At 40.9% G+C, this 17928-nt stretch overlaps 1 protein-coding gene across 5 annotated transcripts in view; it reads left to right on the top strand.

Moving 5' to 3' along the window:
- The window catches only part of CACNB4 (calcium voltage-gated channel auxiliary subunit beta 4), a 190853-nt gene that overhangs the window by 69048 nt on the left and 103877 nt on the right, over positions 1 to 17928 (top strand). Inside the window, exon 1 of one of the 5 annotated variants that reach the window (XM_048869763.2) lies at positions 4830 to 5106. The exons of the other annotated variants lie outside the window; for them this stretch is intronic. Within the exon in view, the coding sequence (XP_048725720.1) occupies positions 5062 to 5106 (45 nt within the window). The 5' untranslated portion in view covers positions 4830 to 5061. Of the gene's footprint in view, positions 1 to 4829; positions 5107 to 17928 lie in introns of those variants that run through there. 5 annotated transcript variants of the gene reach the window in all.

Below are 17928 nucleotides of genomic sequence, written 5' to 3'. Positions count from 1 at the left end.
CCATGCCCCCTACATCTGGGGCTGGAGGAGTAAATGTCGTAAGAACAGGAATGGTACACAGAGATTTCCTTATGGAACAGGAATTCCCGGGTTAATTCTGGCTACTTTGCTGGAGGGCCAGAGTAAGGCCCTGAATCTTGGCCCTAATTGTACCTTATGAAGACAGGCTTGAAAACGTAGACCAGTGAAAAATAATAGAAACTAGTAGCTGGGGTTGGAAGAACCAAGCTGCTGGGTTCCACTTTTGCAGTAGGAGACATTATATCCCACTCCCCCGCCATGCCCCACTACAACTCATGCGTGCACTTTAAGTAAAATGTATCAGTTAAGTAAGCATAACCTAAACAATTCTTACTAACCCTTCCTACAGTCTTTAGCCAGGCCTGGGCTTATGGGTGTGATTTTGGTGGACAGGAGTTGGTTATGTAACTTCATCTGGGGGTTTAAACCCCTCCTCAAAACCTAGGTGGGAGCCATACTTGCCCACTGACCTTCTCTCTCTAACTCCCCTTCAGTCCTTCAAATCGCTCCTCCCTTGAGCACCCATTCAAGGTGAGGAGGAAGGAAAGCCAGAATTAACGCCTTACTTACAGGGAACATGGTATTGTCACTGCACCGACCGTGCAGTGTAGTTATTATGCAGTGGTTTCCAAGACAACGATGACTTTCACTTAAATGATGCTTTCTAGCTGTCTCCATTGCTCAATTGTATGGGATCATGTAACTGATCCCAGGGCCAAAGCCTACCCTCGCACATATCCAACCTCATCAACATCAATGGGTCTTCATGGATGTGAGTATAATTTGTACACATTCACCTTTATTTAGGAAACTCGCTTTTATTTTCCAAGATCCCTTGTCACAGGCAGTAGAAACCTTTGTGCATAGAAGCTCCTTTCTGAGTTCCTTCCACAGATTACTATGCTGTATTCTGTAAAGCTCTTCGATGTCAATAAAAGGAAAATATTTCTGGTGCTTCACATTGCTAAGAAAGCCTTCATTCAGCAAAGCAATCAGTGTTGCCAGATTGAAGTGATAGAGCACTAACAGATGCATGAGCGCTTCCCACATTAATCTTTGATGGAATGCTGGCCCTTTAATTCCTGCTCAGAGGTTTGTCTGGCAGAACACATTGTGTGTCTGAACGTTCCACACACAACCTAATATTCTACCGATTTCACCCCAATGTTAATTGAACAACAGAGGCACAGTAGCTAATCTGCAAGACCAGCACCAAAAGGGTTAATTTCCAAATCTGAAAAACCAGACCTCCATTCTACATAACATAACAGAAGCAGATTACTATTAACCTGCAGTACAGTATAATTTTTTTTTCTTTTTAATTGTCTTGAAGGACTTGACTGAGATTGTCCCTTTGACCAGTAAACAACCTCATAAATATTTAGCACAGATCTAGATATGGATTTAGGGTTCCCATTAGAGTTCTTGAGTATTTCAGCCATCTCCTTATTTGCATTTTGGTCACAAAACCACGTCTAAACTAGGGGTCGATGGCGCAGTATAACATGTCAATTTCATTTTCCATAGAGTTCAGCAATTTGAGGGGGGAAAACATCTAAGTCAAACTCTTCTTACCTAAGTCATGTGAATAGCCCCTGTGAAATGAGTTAAGCATATGGTATATGGGACTTCTTCAGTGAGTTAAGCATATGGTATTTGGTCTGTGACAATTTTCTTTCAGCTTCTACTGATTAAGACGGTCTGTTTACAACTTTTAAATACAATCCTGTTTGAGTTAATATATTTTTATTACACCTTTTAAAAGCTATTCAGCTTAAGCAGTTAAAAAATATTTTAATACCCCCTGAATATTGTCTTTTCTCTTATAATCATGTCTAGATTAAAATGTAAGTAGAATAGGAAATAGAGCAATTCCACTGACTTGGGGATTAAATACTTCCATTACAAATGTATGTCAAAGTTCACTGAAAAGATTTCTTCTCCTCCTGCTCCTCCTTTTTTGAATAACAAATTATTCTGATATCACATCTAAAAGTTCCTTCAAAAATTCTGACATTTAAAAAAAGAAAAGGAGTACTTGTGGCACCTTAGAGACTAACTAACTAATTTATTTGAGCATAAGCTTTCGTGAGCTACAGCTCACTTCATCGGAAGCTTATGCTCAAATAAATTGGTTAGTCTCTAAGGTGCCACAAGTACTCCTTTTCTTTTTGCGAGTACAGCTTAACACGGCTGTTACTCTGAAACCTGACAGTTAAAAGTTTCCCTAAACATTGTATTTGTTATCACAGACTTAATTTTTTAATGGTAACTATATTTAGTATAAATAATACCCTCAAGCAATGTTATTTCCCTGCTCCTTAAATTTTCTTCATTTTAGATTTTTTTCCCCACTGGATGGCCACTTATCAATTTTGAGGTTCCCACTACAATGGACAGGCCAGAAAGCTGGTCTGTGGCTAAGCAGAGGATTGAGAATCAAGAGACAACCCAAGCTTTATCTTCAGCTTTTTAGTGTCTACAATTTTGTTTGTTTTTAGCATTGCCAACTAACCTTATGAAATAGTTATTTTATTCTATAGCGTGGAAGAGGAATAACTCATTAGGACAGTTTGTTTTATTTATTCAGGGATTTAATAAGCAAAAATCCACCCAATATCTGTACAGTGTAAGAATGCAGAAGCTGATATTTTGGGCTTTCTCAGCCTGTCCTAGGATTCTGTGATTCATAAACAATATATATTGTAGCTGAATCAGGTCCTTGGCCATTTAGCTGTTGCTGAATCTTCTAGGTCCGCTTGGGTGGACTAAAAATGCTTATTTTGTACATGCTCCTAAATTTCTTTGGTGATTCCTAACACCCCCCCACTGACTTCAATGAAATGAGGACTGACAGCACAGCAAGCGGAGCAGCTCAAGGGTTAATTGGCCAGGCAGACTGAAGAAATCAATGAACTAAAGGTGTGCACTAAATCCTATAATATAGGATACTCCAACTGCTGTTCGTGCTTCATGCTCAGGTAGGTGCAAAGTACATACAGCAATCACCATATTCTTTCATTGTCAGTGTTTTGATGTCTTAGGTCCCAGTTTAGTCCCTGATTCAGCAAAATACTTAAGCACATGTCTATTTTTACACGTTGTTTGTACAGTGGTCGGGTCTAGGAATCCCTGTCTTGGATCATAACTCCATTATGTTAGGTGCTGTGCAAGAACAAAGATGGTCTCCAGTCCTATTGGCTTGAACGTGACTGCTCACATACTAAAAGTTATGCATGTGCTTATGTACTCAGTAGTAGCCAGGTGCCTGATTTTGATCAAACTTAAACAGGTGTCCAGGGAGTTACTCTAGTGTAAGGAAAATCAGGTCCACTGTCTTGTTCCTAAAAGTCCTATTTATGTGGCTTCCACTACAGTGTGAAAACTTAGACACATTTCATTGTGATTTTTAAACTAGGCACCAAAGTACTGCTAGAAATAAAGCATGAGAAAACCCACATGAACCACCTTGCATAGGGTCTCCACCACTCCAGCCCTACCTCAGGGCTCTGCCCCTCTCTGAAGTGGCAGGAGATTTCAGAGTCAAGATGTCTAGGGTAGTTCATGCCTCCTTGACTGGTCTCAGTGGTAGCTGATGACAGAACAAGGAGTAATGGTCTCAAGTTGCAGTCGGGGAGGTTTAGATTGGATATTAGGAAAAACTTTTTCACTAGGAGGATGGTGAAACACTGGAATGTGTTACCTAGGGAGGTGGTGGAATCTCCTTCCTTAGATATTTTTAAGGCCAGGCTTGACAAAGCCCTGCCTGGGATGATTTAGTTGAGGATTGGTCCTGCTTTGAGCAGGGGGTTGGACTAGATGACCTCCTGAGGTCCCTTCCAACCCTGATATTCTATGATTCCTTGGAGCTATTGTTTCAGGCTCTCTGCAGAATCAGGCATCTCTCACACACGAGCCACATTTTCAAGCTTTCCTTTGCATTCACGAGGTCTAGAAATACGTTTCTTTAAAGGAAACCAACTTACACTTTTTAACAAAAGCATGTTGAAACTATTGGGTTTTTTGTTGTTGTTTGGAATAAAAAGGAACATTATAATTAAACCATTTTGCATAGTTCATTGGAAGTGGCTTATAAAGAAAAAATACCTGATAACTGAAACTTGTTGCTCATTAGAAAAATTAAAATTTATACTACTGCCTAAAAATAAAGTGAGTAGACTCCCTTGGTTTCTATTCACTACTAAAATTGGTGTTTTAAGGAGGTAATGTGTTCTCTCCCCTTCTCTCCCCCCCCCCCCCCCCCCCACACACACACATATGCAGCACTATAATTTAGGTAGGATATTAAGAACTTTGTGTGAACAAGAATGAAATCTCATCTGTTCTCCACCCCCCCCCCCGCTGTGCCTTTGTATGAAATGACCTATTTTCCCTTTTTAAATGTAAATTACAGTTTTTGTTAAGTGCAGATCCTTCCCCTTGAAATATTGTATTATTTTCTTACACTTCAATTTAGAAATCAAAATCTTCCAAACGTCTACAGTACGTATTTATAATACATAGTTTAACAAATAGGAAGATGTATTCAGTGGTAAAAACTCTCCATATAGAACACCCCTTTTTGATTGGGATCAGATTTTAGTGTGTGTGTGTGTGTGTGTGTGTGTGTGTAAAAGAGGGGAAATAATCGGGGACAAGCTCTTTGCAAAGGTGTAAGCCTAGGGGTCCTCATCCACTATCAAAGAAAATGCTCTTCCAGCTGACTGAAGCAGAGCAGGGCAGCTCAGCCAATCACAGTGTTCTTTTCTAGCTCTGTCATCAGCCCTTGGTTAGGGAAGGGTTTTGCTTTTATGCTCTGTATTTGGAAGGCAGATAAAATGCCAGGTCTGGGCTGCCTCTAGGGATAACCTTCCCCTCTGGGATGTGAATGAACAGCATCTTGGCTGGGGAAGCCACAGGAAATTGACAAGGCAGGCTCCGCTCCCTTGCATCAGCTTTTTCTACATTTTAACCCTTGCTGAGGCTTTGTGGCAATTTCAGGTTTGCATTGAGAGGTGTGCTTTGGGTTATTAGACCTCCATGTATGACAATTTGTACCTGCATGGATTTGAAGACTCTGAAGCGGTAAGTATTTTCATTGATAACATTTTTTTTCTGAACAATCTTATAGGATATGCAGAGGACAGATATGAAGAATCAGGCTTGTTTTCTGGGTTTAGCTGATTGGTGTTGCACTGTGGACAGTTTGCAGTCACCTGAAATAATCCTCCATTACATAATTTCTTGTCAAGCAATACAATTTAGGGGTTTCCAAGAAAGGCTTGAAAGCATTTTGTGTACCATAATTTACCAATTACAAGCTACGCTTCTGCTCTTAGGGAGTGTATGAATGCTTCACAGAAGATAGCTTTACATATGCAGAAGCAGTTACAGCTAATGTATGTTGTAGTTCATCAGCGTAACAGGAAAAGATGTTCATTATATAATAGTTAATATTTGTTTGATCCAGCAGGAACAGAGTTTCTGAGCTGCCATCTGTGTTATGTGCTCTCTGTCCAAGTGATCAATGCAGTTGCATTTGATTTTCTTAACAAAGAGACAGTGTAAGTGTTTGCTGTAATGTAACCCTGCAGTATCACAATGGCAGAATGTAGCCTTAAAATACTGTCCAAAAGAGGCTGAGGTGTTTTTCATTTTTGTTTAATTAGGAAATGGTGCTCCCCACCCTCTAACTCACGATAACAACCCTCCTAGCAAAACCTATTAAAATCTTAACAAAATGGTTCACCGGGAATCCTAAATCCCATGTCAGGTTGGGCATACCAGGGAGTTCAGGCTAGGGAATATTCATCATTAGTGCCTGTAAATCTTATTGTGGTGGTGGTTCTGGCTAGCACAGGCACCTTCTTTCTTCAGTGGCTAAACAAAAGCCTTGAGAGGCAGAATTACCAGGGGGAAAGAGAATTACTTAGCTTACCACGGCAATGCACATGTTGTGCCATGTTAAATAGGAATGTGTTACATAAGGCTCATGGCCAAGTCACAAAATACACAGATTATAACAAAATAGTGTGTACGTCAATGCAGACGTATGTGCCCAATGATGTGGTATCCACAGGAAATGATAAGATCCTATATCGCTTCAGATGAGGCTTTTTTCTCGTCTGGCAATGTGGTCTTATCAGGCTCCAACTGTAAAATGTTATCTGTCTACAGGTTGCCTCACATGCTAGCAACTTATCTTAGTCAATTTATTTCAACATAAAGCGGAGCGGAATCTGAAATATTCAGAATTTGACATTAAAGAATGCACTGTACTATCTTGGGGGGTGGGGAGAAGAGAGTCTAAAGTATTTGAATCCCTAGAGGTGTTGTTTCCTTGGGTCAATTTATTTCTACAAGTGTGCTCTCCACCCCACCCCCTTGTATTTCCATTTTGATTTGTTAGCAGTTTTCTTCAACTGCTGTCAAAACTGACATACCAAAACCATAAATGAGAATTTTAGTTCTTCTAGAGAGGATGTCCATGTGGACTAGGAATTAACATGATAAACCTTGTGTTCTTGGGAACGGTTTCAATTCTTGATGCACAGGTTTGCAGGAAAAACATTTTAAATGTATTTCGCCCCAGTCCTTTGGCCAAGTGTAGTTGCCCTGTAAGATGGAAAAATTGGAAGTGTAATTGACTGTGGTTCAGATGGCTAAGTTTTTGGATAGTGGTTTGGACAGTAGAGCTGTATCACTTGTGACTAAGACCAAGAATTTTAAGTGTTTAGATGCTCAAAGATGAAGATAAGTGCCTAATGGGATTTTTTTCTAAAGCGCCTAACTCACATTAATTTCAATCTGGCTGTAAATGGTTTGCTCACATCGAAGATTATTTGGGTAGAGCAGTTTTATGACTGAAAAAACCTAGGAGACGTGAATAATAAAAAAAAAAAAACCAAATAATATGAATTAAAACTATAGGAACCTTGTTAGCAGCAGAAAGTAGAAATTTGAACCGTCGCTGTGAAATTTGGGCCAACCTGAGAAAGCAATAGTATCTAGGTTTCCAAATATTCCATTTAAGTGATTCTTGGTAGCAGGGTTGCCAGCTCTTGAAGTTTTATCTTGCATCATTTGTGTCCTTGGCAGCCGCAGCTTTGGGAATCATGTGAATACATGAGACTCTCCGCTTTCATTACTTTTGTTTTTAAAGTAAGCGTCTAGCCCTCATGTTTATGAAGAAAAGATGGATATTTTGAACCCCAAAGGCTCCAACATCAGGAGACAGATAAAAAGAACCTAATTAATTATTTTTTGCAAATCTAATGACTTAAGCTAGTCTCATGATTATTTTGGATCCTGACTCGTGATTTCTGAGTTCTTGGGGCTGGCAGTACTGTGGTGGTAATACTGAAGAAAAGTGTGTCATGCAGCATGAAATGGTGTGAATGCAGTTTTAAACCCAATGGGCAAGACTAGGCCTGTGTAACTGATATAATATACTAAAAAATAAACTAACCCAGCAGTATTAGGTTCTCTAGTTATTTTCAGTACAAATGCATTAACGCATGTAACTGAGTATGCATGGATTAAAGCAATACAGTTGCCTTTTTTAGGAATCAAAAGGCTTACCCCTAATGTTCTGCAGCTAGTGAAGATATGGAAGCCCAAGGATGGATATTGTACTTGCTCTCTTGTTTTCTGCAGCAGACAGAGCTGTGGCCCAGTACCTTCTGTTACTGACAAAGTTTCCAGCACACAGTAAATGCATATATATCAAAATGAGTCAGGCTAGAACAGTAACACCTTATCAAAGTTGACACTTGCCCTTATAAAACAGATCCTATAGCATTCTACACTAATGACCAAGCACAACAAACTAATCTGTAAGATGGATCAGTTCTTTAGAATCCTACAGAACTTCTCTAGATCTATAGTGTGGGACCTGAGATAACAAAATAGTGTTCTGAATAATCTCACTGTATTTTGCATACTGTGGGCCACACTCATCCTGAATATGCTCTGGCAGAAATCCTGGAGCAGCGCCTGAAGAGTAGAAAGCCATGGCACCGTAGGGGACTAACTCTTTTCGCCCAGGGGGAATAATGCTGCTTAGAAAGTCGTGGCCCTTGTTCAAGAAAGAGCATGGCTAGCATGGTCAAGGAGTGTGCTAACTCAGCTCCTCTCCCTAACAGAACTCCTATAGAGATACTGCAGGAGTTAAAGCTCCTGTCCCCACTACTCAGTGGTTTGAGCATTGGCCTGCTAAACCCAGGGTTGTGAGCGCAATCCTTGAGGGGGCCATTTAGAGATCGGGGCAAAAACTGGGGATTGGTCCTGCTTTGAGCAGGGGGTTGGACTAGATGACCTCCTGAGGTCCCTTCCAACCCAGATATTCTATGATTCACAGACCTGAAGAAGTGCACACCAAGCCGAAACACTGCCTGACCTCTTTGGGGATGGGTTTCCCCGGGGCGGGGACACAAGGGGCAATGCTAGCACAGATAGAGAGATCCCAGTGAATCTTTGTTTTATGTTAAAGGTGGAGAGTACTTTTCATATGAATGAATTGTTTAGTACGTTTTGCTGCCATGTAACGTATGCCTTCAAGGACCTCTTCAATGCGATCTAGGCAATGCTTGTAATCTGCCACTGTAACACCCATATGTCACTGGCTTTCGTCAGGCATGGGCTAGCTCAGACATCAGTAGAGCCTCCAAACTTTTAAAAGCATTGCTTACTCTATCCCAAAAGGTCACATAACTAACAGACCTGGAGATGTTTTCAATGGCAGAACCACTTATAAGCTCATGTCTGATTCAAAGGTGACTTGGGCAAATTTATTCTGTAGTCTTTATTTTTAAATTGAATGAATCAGTATCAATAGTTGTGGTAAATTACAGTGAGTCCAACTCCTGTTGCTACACAGAGTGGAGATTTGGAAGCTCCAGCAACACATGAAGAATGAGGACAAAACCACAAACAAGTAAAAAAAGATCCTGTTTTTAGTATGTTATACTCGCATACCTATTTACGCAACCGGAGAGAGTCCATGCACTGGCCAATGCCATATTCACACTCTCGAACCAAACATTTCATAGCTGGGTGGATTTCTCAACAGGTGGTCATGGAGAGAGGGGGGTGGTTCCTGCTGGGGCTCTCCCAATGAGGTCTTCCCACTGTAGCCTAGTCATGGAACCTCTTTTATCTTTTTGTTCTTACCGTGCCTACTCCTTATGCACACGCATGAAGGTTTCAACCTTTCTTTTCCTTATTTGTATTTCCACACCCCATAAATTTTGGGGTGCCCTGCTTTTCATAGGTTGTTCTTAGTTACCCTTATTCCCATAAGCATTTTAGTAACTTTTACATTAACTGTTTCCAGGGTCACTTGCGGCCCGCACAGAACTTTCTGTGATGTTACAATCAGGTGTCTTGCAGCTTAGATGGGTATGTTACAACATATTTCTCGTAACGTCACCTATTGGACCATTTTTCCCAGCAATCTTGTGACTTTAGTGGCATAGGGTTATTCTTAGGTTACCCCCTTATGTCAAGCTTCCTTAAGCCTAGTGTGGTTAAGCTGAAATTTTACAGACCTCAACCTGTAGGCCTGGCATTACAGCCAAGCTGTACTTATATTCCTAATACGCACTCATCGGTCCTAAATACTTGTCAATCTTATAGTCCCATCCTACTTATATTTATTCATTACCCATTGATTATATATGACCTGACATAGGAGTTCACCATGACATTAACACTGCAATGATAAAATGAACTAATTGGCTACAGTTCACTGATGCATAATAAATGATGCAGTTTAAATGGAGTCAGCAAGTAATTATTTAACATTTTTGGAAGTACAGTTGGGAGTAAAATTTGTGATAGTGTGATGCTGTGTAGATTTTCACTGACCTGAAATAGACATATGGACATTGAACTCTGAACTTCTTCAGGTTAACCTAGAAGCATTAGAATTACTCAGAACTCTGGCCCATCTGTGAAAAGAACAGAATGGCTTTAGATGTCTTCAGTGTGGAAGCATCACCTATATCAGTGTGCTAAATGTTTTTTTTTAACTGCATCGAGGGGAGATTAGGACTTCCTCATTCAGTAGGAGGATTATATTGTGATTCTGTGGAATTTAGAGAACAGAAGAAATGTTCTCATTGAGACATCAGTGCCCTCAAAATCAATGTGTTATCATAATAGAGAGAAATCAGTTTTTTCTTATGGGTCCACCCCCGTGCAAAGGCAGGACAGACTCTCCTGGTAGACCACATATGGAATAACTGATTAGGCAGCACGTAGACAGGAAAAGAAAATGCAGTAAGGAGGTGAAATATTTGTTGGAACTAGGCACGAAGTTGATAGTATGTGAATGTGCTTATCTGTATAGATACAAAAATGGATATTAAAGATAATTATTTAATTATTGGATTAATTAATGGATAATTATTGAAGTTTATCTATCAAAATGTATAATTGTTAAAAATCCACTATTTTATAAATATGCAACATATCTTACCAGCTATGATGATTAATGATAGGTGGCTGATGTGCTAGCATGAGGCTTTTTTTTTTTTTGAGGAGCAGGAAATTATGTGGTTGAAAGTGAATAAAAATACCTACAAGAGTAGATAAAAAGTACATGCTGTAACAGAGAAAAAGGATATAAAGAGACAGGGCCTTGCTACTTTCACAGACATAACCAAATCACTGCAGTTTACTTTTACAGTTGTATTTAACTAGATGCAATGAGTGTATTTTATAGTATAGAAATCTGAATGCCTCAGCTATGCCATCTGTGAGTTGCCCACAGGTCCTTATAGGATAAACATAACTTTTTTTAGTTTAAAAGTATTAGGCCTTATCTATATTGTCCCTTTACAGCACTGAAACTTTCTCGCTCAGGGGTGTGAAAAAACACCCCCCCTGAGTGATGCAAGTTTCAGCGCTGCAAAGTGGCAGTGTGGACAGTGCTCCCAGCGCTGGTAGCTCTTCCCCTCTTGGAGGTGGTTTTAATGAGACTGTGGCAGCGCTTTAACTTTGCCAGTGTAGACAGACCCTTAGTTGTGGTGAGAACCCGGGTGTGCATGAGGGAGGCATTTACACTTAGGAAAGGGGTTTTGTCTTTGTACTATTTTTATTAGCACAGCTAACAAAAGCACAAACGCTCCAACCCAGCAAAGCAGATAAATAATATGTCAAGAAAAACCCAGAGTGTTAGTCATCCTCACCCTCACCACCTGTGGTCATCATCCTGCCATCTCCCAAGGCCCACAGTCGGGATACAGCTTTTATGTTATGCTGATGTCCACTACGCCTAATACATCTTCATTAGGGGTTTCAGCCCCTTTTCTTTATCTGTATTTCCTCATGTCATAAATATAAAGGGAAGGGTAAACCCCTTTGAAATCCCTCCTGGCCAGGGGAAAGCTCCTCTCACCTGTAAAGGGTTAAGAAGCTAAAGGTAACCTCGCTGGCACCTGACCAAAATGACCAATGAGGAGACAAGATACTTTCAAAAGCTGGGAGGAGGGAGAGAAACAAAGGGTCTGTGTGTCTGTCTATATGCTGGTTTTCTGCTGGGAATAGACCAGGAATGGAGTCTTAGAACTTTTAGTAAGTAATCTAGCTAGGTATGTGTTAGATTATGATTTCTTTAAATGGCTGAGAAAAGAATTGTGCTGAATAGAATAACTATTTCTGTCTGTGTATCTTTTTTGTAACTTAAGATTTTGCCTAGAGGGGTTTTCTGTTTTTGAATCTAATTACCCTGTAAGATATCTACCATCCTGATTTTACAGGGGGGATTTCTTTATTTCTATTTACTTCTATTTTTTATTAAAAGTCTTCTTGTAAAAAACTGAATGCTTTTTCATTGTTCTCAGATTGAAGGGTTTGGGTCTGTGGTCACCTATGCAAATTGGTGAGGCTTTTTATCCAACATTTCCCAGGAAAGGGGGGGGTGCAAGTGTTGGGAGGATTGTTCATTGTTCTTAAGATCCAGGGGTCTGGGTCTGTAGTCACCTAGGCAAATTGGTGAGGCTTTTTACCAAACCTTGTCCAGGAAGTGGGGTGCAAGGTTTTGGGAAGTATTTTGGGGGGAAAGATGCGTCCAAACAGCTCTTCCCCAGTAACCAGTATTAGTTTGGTGGTGGTAGCGGCCAATCCAAGGACAACGGGTGGAATATTTTGTACCTTGGGGAAGTTTTGACCTAAGCTGGTAAAGATAAGCTTAGGAGGTTTTTCATGCAGGTCCCCACATCTGTACCCTAGAGTTCAGAGTGGGGGAGGAACCTTGACACCTCACGTTACTAATGTTGGGGTGACCTTCTCTGACAGGTTAGGCTTTTACCTTAAGCTTATTAGCATATACAGTATGCCAATTAGTTACCATGGCATTCTTGTGGTTGGACATCTGCTGATGTTCCTAACTTAAAATATCAAAAGCTGACATCAACTGGCATCTTGTAGTTACCTGTCAGCAATTTAGTCCTACTTGTTTATTACAGCATTCTATCTTGTGATAGCTTATGATTTATGGTTAGTCTTGGTTAGCTAATACTTTTCGGGCCTTAGGCCTTGATTAGTTTAGCTAAGCTATTGACTTACAAGCCTTGAGGCTTGTAGGCTCATTGCATTATTGCCTTAACTTATCTCTATACCTTACTGAGTAAATATCTATACCTATAGACTACACAGGAGACAGAAGAGAGATCCAAAATACAAGCTGCCCCAGGTGCTCCCTCGCTTTGGAAATTAGGAGGTCCTCCAGGTAATTCTAAAATATTGCCACTTTTCGGCAGTATGGCTTGTTTAAAAATGAAAACCCAAGGGTGTTTTTGTATGACTCCAACAGTCTGTCATTCCTGATAACTGGAAAGTCAGAGTATAAATACTCTTAAACAAGAAGGTTTAAGACAATAAGGTGTATTAGCTAGGAAAATCACTATGGTTTACTTTTACAATTTTATTTAACTAGATGCAATGAGTGTATTTTAAAGTATAGAAAATCTGAATGCCTCAGCTATGCCATTCCTGAATTGCCCACAGGTCCTTATAGGATAAACATAACTTTTTTTAGTTTAAAATATAGGTTTTTCACCCATTCAGTGAACCTCAAAGATTAACCATGGTCAGCTAGTTTACATGCCCTTGTTCATCATGTAGAGGTTCTACAGAAATCCATGGCACTTATTTATGAATTTGTATAATAGTCACACCTAGAAGCCTCAGCCAAGGTTGTGGCTCCATTGTGGTAGATACTGTACAAGGAGTACTGCGTGCCCCGAAGAACTTAGTGTAAATAGAGAAGATTGATAAAGGCTGGAAGAAAGAAATTATTTTTATTAACTGCACTTTGCAGAGGGATCTGACTTTTCTATTGCTTTGCACCCTGTGTAGATATCTACATTTATGCAAAGTGGGTGTAGAATGTCACCAGATCAGAATGGTAGCATTTTATACCCCTGTTGCACTCACTCAGCACAGCTGTAAATACTTATACAAGGTGCAGGGTAGTGGAGAATCGGATGCAGAGATGCTAAGGGCCTGACCCAAAGTCTACTGATCAACTCTTGTTGACTTCAGTGTTTTGGATCAGACCCTAAGAGAGTTGTTGAGGGTCCCACAGAAGGTCTGTGGTAAACCTGGGAATGGAACCCAGGATTCCAGGGTCCCAGTCCAGCGAACCTGTCACCAAACTGTGTGCATAGAGCTCTCTGTGTCTTCTATAAATGTCAAACACTGACCACTGTTCCATCCTCCTCACCCTTCCACATTGTCAGTCTCTTCCACATCTCCCTCCTGCCTCCCTCACTCCCTCCCTGCTGCTGTTCTCTTCAGCCTGCAAGTATGGTGGCTTTTTTTTTTCAATGCATAGTCAGTACAGCTAAGGCAAAGTATCTGAAACACACATGCTCTGTGGGCGTGAGAGACTGGGGAAGCAGTAAAGCAAAGCATTAGACAAGCGTGTGGAATGTGATCCAGCTGGTGGGGGAAGGGAGGGAAGCTAATGTGACTCTTGACTGCATGTGCAAAGCCATCACCTCATGAAGTACAGAGATAAAAGACCCTTTCAGTACAGCTGTAGTGTTATGTTGCCTAGGCCTAGACTACTGCATGCAGTTCCGGGCATCACATTACCTTAAAGCTATAGACAAATGGGGGTCTTCAGAGAACAGCAACAAAAATAACAATGGGGTTTACCGGGGCACAGACTTTATTATTTATATTGTAGTAGCATCGAGAGGTCCCAGCTTCAATGTCCTAGAAGCTGTACAAACATGTAACAAAGAAATGTTCCCATTCCTAATGAATTTACAATCTACATACAAGATGAAACAATAGGTGGAGACTACAAACAGATGAGGAAAAAGGAGGGTGAATCGCAAGGTGACTGTCTCCTTATATGCCCAGACAGTATCAGGTTCACAGTGGGAACTACCATAACACAAATAATAAATAAAAATTATGAAATCATGAAGAAATATTAAAAGGGCTAAGCATGACTAGTTTAGGGAAGAGACAATGGACAGGTTCGGGATGGGTATAAGTATTTACATGGGGTGGAAGACCCGTTGCTAAGGACTCTTAAAATATAAGGAACAATCCTACATTGGCAGGGAGTTAGGCTTGAATGATCAAAAGGATCTTTCTTATTTCTCTGTCATATGATAGGAGTAGTGCAGTGAGCATGGCGGCTCTCTTCATCTCTAACAGTGGGAATAATGTGTCATGATGCCAGATTCCTTATTTTCAGCAAATTATCTTCCATCCATGTTGGTTGATTCTGTGACAGGGAAGGGGTGAGTTTAAAGGGTAGACACCATTGTGATGGAATCACAGAGACTGACAGGTCCTGAGTGTAGCATTCAGTAAAATCAAGCCAATATAAGTTTCACCTTCAACACTTTTGTATAAAAATACTCTGTGAAATCAGGACCTGGTCTGTGTTTATTCAGTTGTCAGAAGCCAGATAATACAGTACATAGCATGCTATGCAAGAGACACCCATTCTCTTTCACTTCCAGTTAAAATGTATCATATCATTATGCAGCTATTTGCAGACTATTAAGCAACCCACTTATGTTGGAGCTCATGACTGAGTTCAATATTTTGCGCGACTTCTGAAGAATAACTTCCCCAAGATAAATCTCCTTTTAGTCCAAGATTTGCGTAAAACACTGTTATATAACTAGGTTTGTGTGGTAACTACTGTAAGGGATCCAAACTGCTCACCTGTGGAATGAAGCTCATAAATCTAACCATGTCATATATTACTGTAAACAACATCCTTTCAAAGTTCCCTCCTCTTATGACCTCTGTTTTTGGACTTTAGAATGGGATAAAAGCCGTTACCTAAATGGGACCTGGCAGATGGAGATCTGTAGCTGTGTATGGTACATACGGAAAATCCTCCTACAGTCTGGAGGGTAAAAAGTAGTCCCCGGAGCTAAGCCGCTCCCAGCCATAAGGCAGTCCATGGTAGTGGTGCACCCTGTGCATGTGAATGCCAGCACATTTCCCTACCAGTCAAGCTGTTTACCAGTCCTTTTCTGAATCTCCAAAAGCACTAATTTAAAGCAACACCTGAGCATGTGAGATGACTTTCCTCACTTCTCACGAGGTGTAAGATTAATACTTGTCAACAAGTTAGCGGCTTTATCTTGTGTACTTGAGTCAATTGTCAGGGCTGTTGGAAAATCTGAACTCTGCTTTATAGTTAGTGGGTCAGTGGAGGGACTTTGAGAGCCCCAGCCCAACAGGGGTGGATTTAAGGACGGAAGTTAGGGAACAAAGAAGCAGAAAGGGAGACTGCGAATGGTGTGGCTTAGTATAGGGTAAGTGGGGAAACTAGGCTTGGTTTCTTTCCTCTCTTCCATCTATGTTTGCTCCTTTCCTGCCTCCTTCGCTGGCCCACAACTCCCAAATAGTGCTGCTTCCTCTCCACCCCCACCATCTTCCATCATGTTCTCTCTCCTGTCCTCTTCCTCCTATCCCAGAGCTCTTCTGCCCTAGGATGGACTTCATTTGGAGTTATGGGGAGTTGGCACACGGCAGGATCAGGAGCTTAGTTTATCAGTTTGCAAGGCGCTTTGATGTGCTTGGATTAAAAGTGCTGTATAAATGCAAGATTGCTGTTACAATAACGTCAAATTAATATTTGGAGTGATTTGATAACCTCTTTTTAAAGTTTATTGTAGAAAGGGGAGACAGAAGAACCCCATGTGCACAGACACTTGCCTTCTTACTCAGACACTTCAGTTTCTTCCAAGAGCCCTAGAACCTCAGTGATATAGCAGGGAACTAGAAAGCTATCCTGGGTTTTTAGTGCACACACACAGTGGTACATTAAGCATCCCACTTTGATTTTCTGGGTTCCCATGTGCACTATGCAACATGTAGCTTTTATACAGATGAAAATGATTTTTTCCAGGCTGCACATGCAAATACGGGCACGTGTTTCATCCGCATGGTTCAGTACACCTGCCAGTGCACACAGGTTATTGTCAACTGTTGGCAGGAATTACCTTGAATTTGTGGACATACTCTCTCAGTAGGATGGTAGCACATTTAGATTCTACTCTATGTAGGTTTTTATACCACACTCCTGACCATTTCAGAGTAACAGCCGTGTTAGTCTGTATTCGCAAAAAGAAAAGGAGTACTTGTGGCACCTTAGAGACTAACCAATTTATTTGAGCATAAGCTTTTGTGAGCTAGAGCTCACTTCATCGGATGCATACTGTGGAAAGTGTAGAAGATCTTTTTATACACACAAAGCATGATAAAATACCTCCCCCCACCCCACTCTCCTGCTGAAAAGTGATCACTCTCCTTACAATGTATATGATAATCAAGTTGGGCCATTTCCAGCACAAATCCAGGTTTTCTCTCTTTCTCCCCCCCGCCCCCCCCAAACCCACTCTCCTGTTGGTAATAGCTTATCTAAAGTGACCACTCTCCTTACAATGTGTATGATAATCAAGGTGGGCCATTTCCAGCAAAAATTCAGGGTTTAACAAGAACGTCTGGGGGGGGGGGGGGGCAGTAGGAAAAAACCAGGGGAAATAGGTTACTTTGCATAATGACTTAGCCACTCCCAGTCTCTATTCAAGCCTAAGTTAATTGTATCCAATTTGCAAATGAATTCCAATTCAGCAGTCTCTCACTGGAGTCTGGATTTGAAGTTTTTTTGTTGTAATATCACAACTTTCATGTCTGTAATCGCGTGACCAGAGAGATTGAAGTGTTCTCCGTCTGGTTTATGAATGTTATAATTCTTGACATCTGATTTGTGTCCATTTATTTTTTTACGTAGAGACTGTCCAGTTTGACCAATGTACATGGCAGAGGGGCATTGCTGGCACATGATGGCATATATCACATTGGTGGATGTGCAGGTGAACAAGCCTCTGATAGTGTGGCTGATGTGATTAGGCCCTGTGATGGTGTCCCCTGAATAGATATGTGGGCACAGTTGGCCATATTTTCCATCCCCTTCTCTCCTGATATCCTGTTAGTTTGTGTCTCTTTTTATTTACTATTAGGTAGTACTAAAGAGTCAGTGAGAAAAAATAAGTACCACTGCAGATCTTATCTAGAAGCTGGTAGCCCTTCACATCCTTTGTGCTCACAGGAGTGAAAGAGAGAGAGAGAGGGTGAAGAGAGTAAAGAATAGCATTCTTCACAGTTCCTGTGTCTGGTGAAGTATAAAGTGTGATGCACAGTATTTGAGTTCACTTGCAGTTCAATTCCCATAATCCTGCTCCAGCTCACAGCTATTTCACAGCAGAGCAGGGGTCTGAGCTCAGGAAACAAACCAAAAGGATTCGGGGGGTGGAGGGGTGAGAAGAGAAAAGAGGTTAGGGGCAGTTTCCATGAATACAGTGAACTTTTCTCCTCTAAGCTTTTGGAAACAATAAGGAAAGGTTTCCTCTTTTTGTC

This window comes from Caretta caretta, chromosome 11 (assembly GCF_965140235.1).
Source record: "Caretta caretta isolate rCarCar2 chromosome 11, rCarCar1.hap1, whole genome shotgun sequence".
Classification (NCBI taxonomy): domain Eukaryota; kingdom Metazoa; phylum Chordata; order Testudines; family Cheloniidae; genus Caretta; species Caretta caretta.
This window is presented reverse-complemented; position numbering and strand designations above follow the sequence as displayed.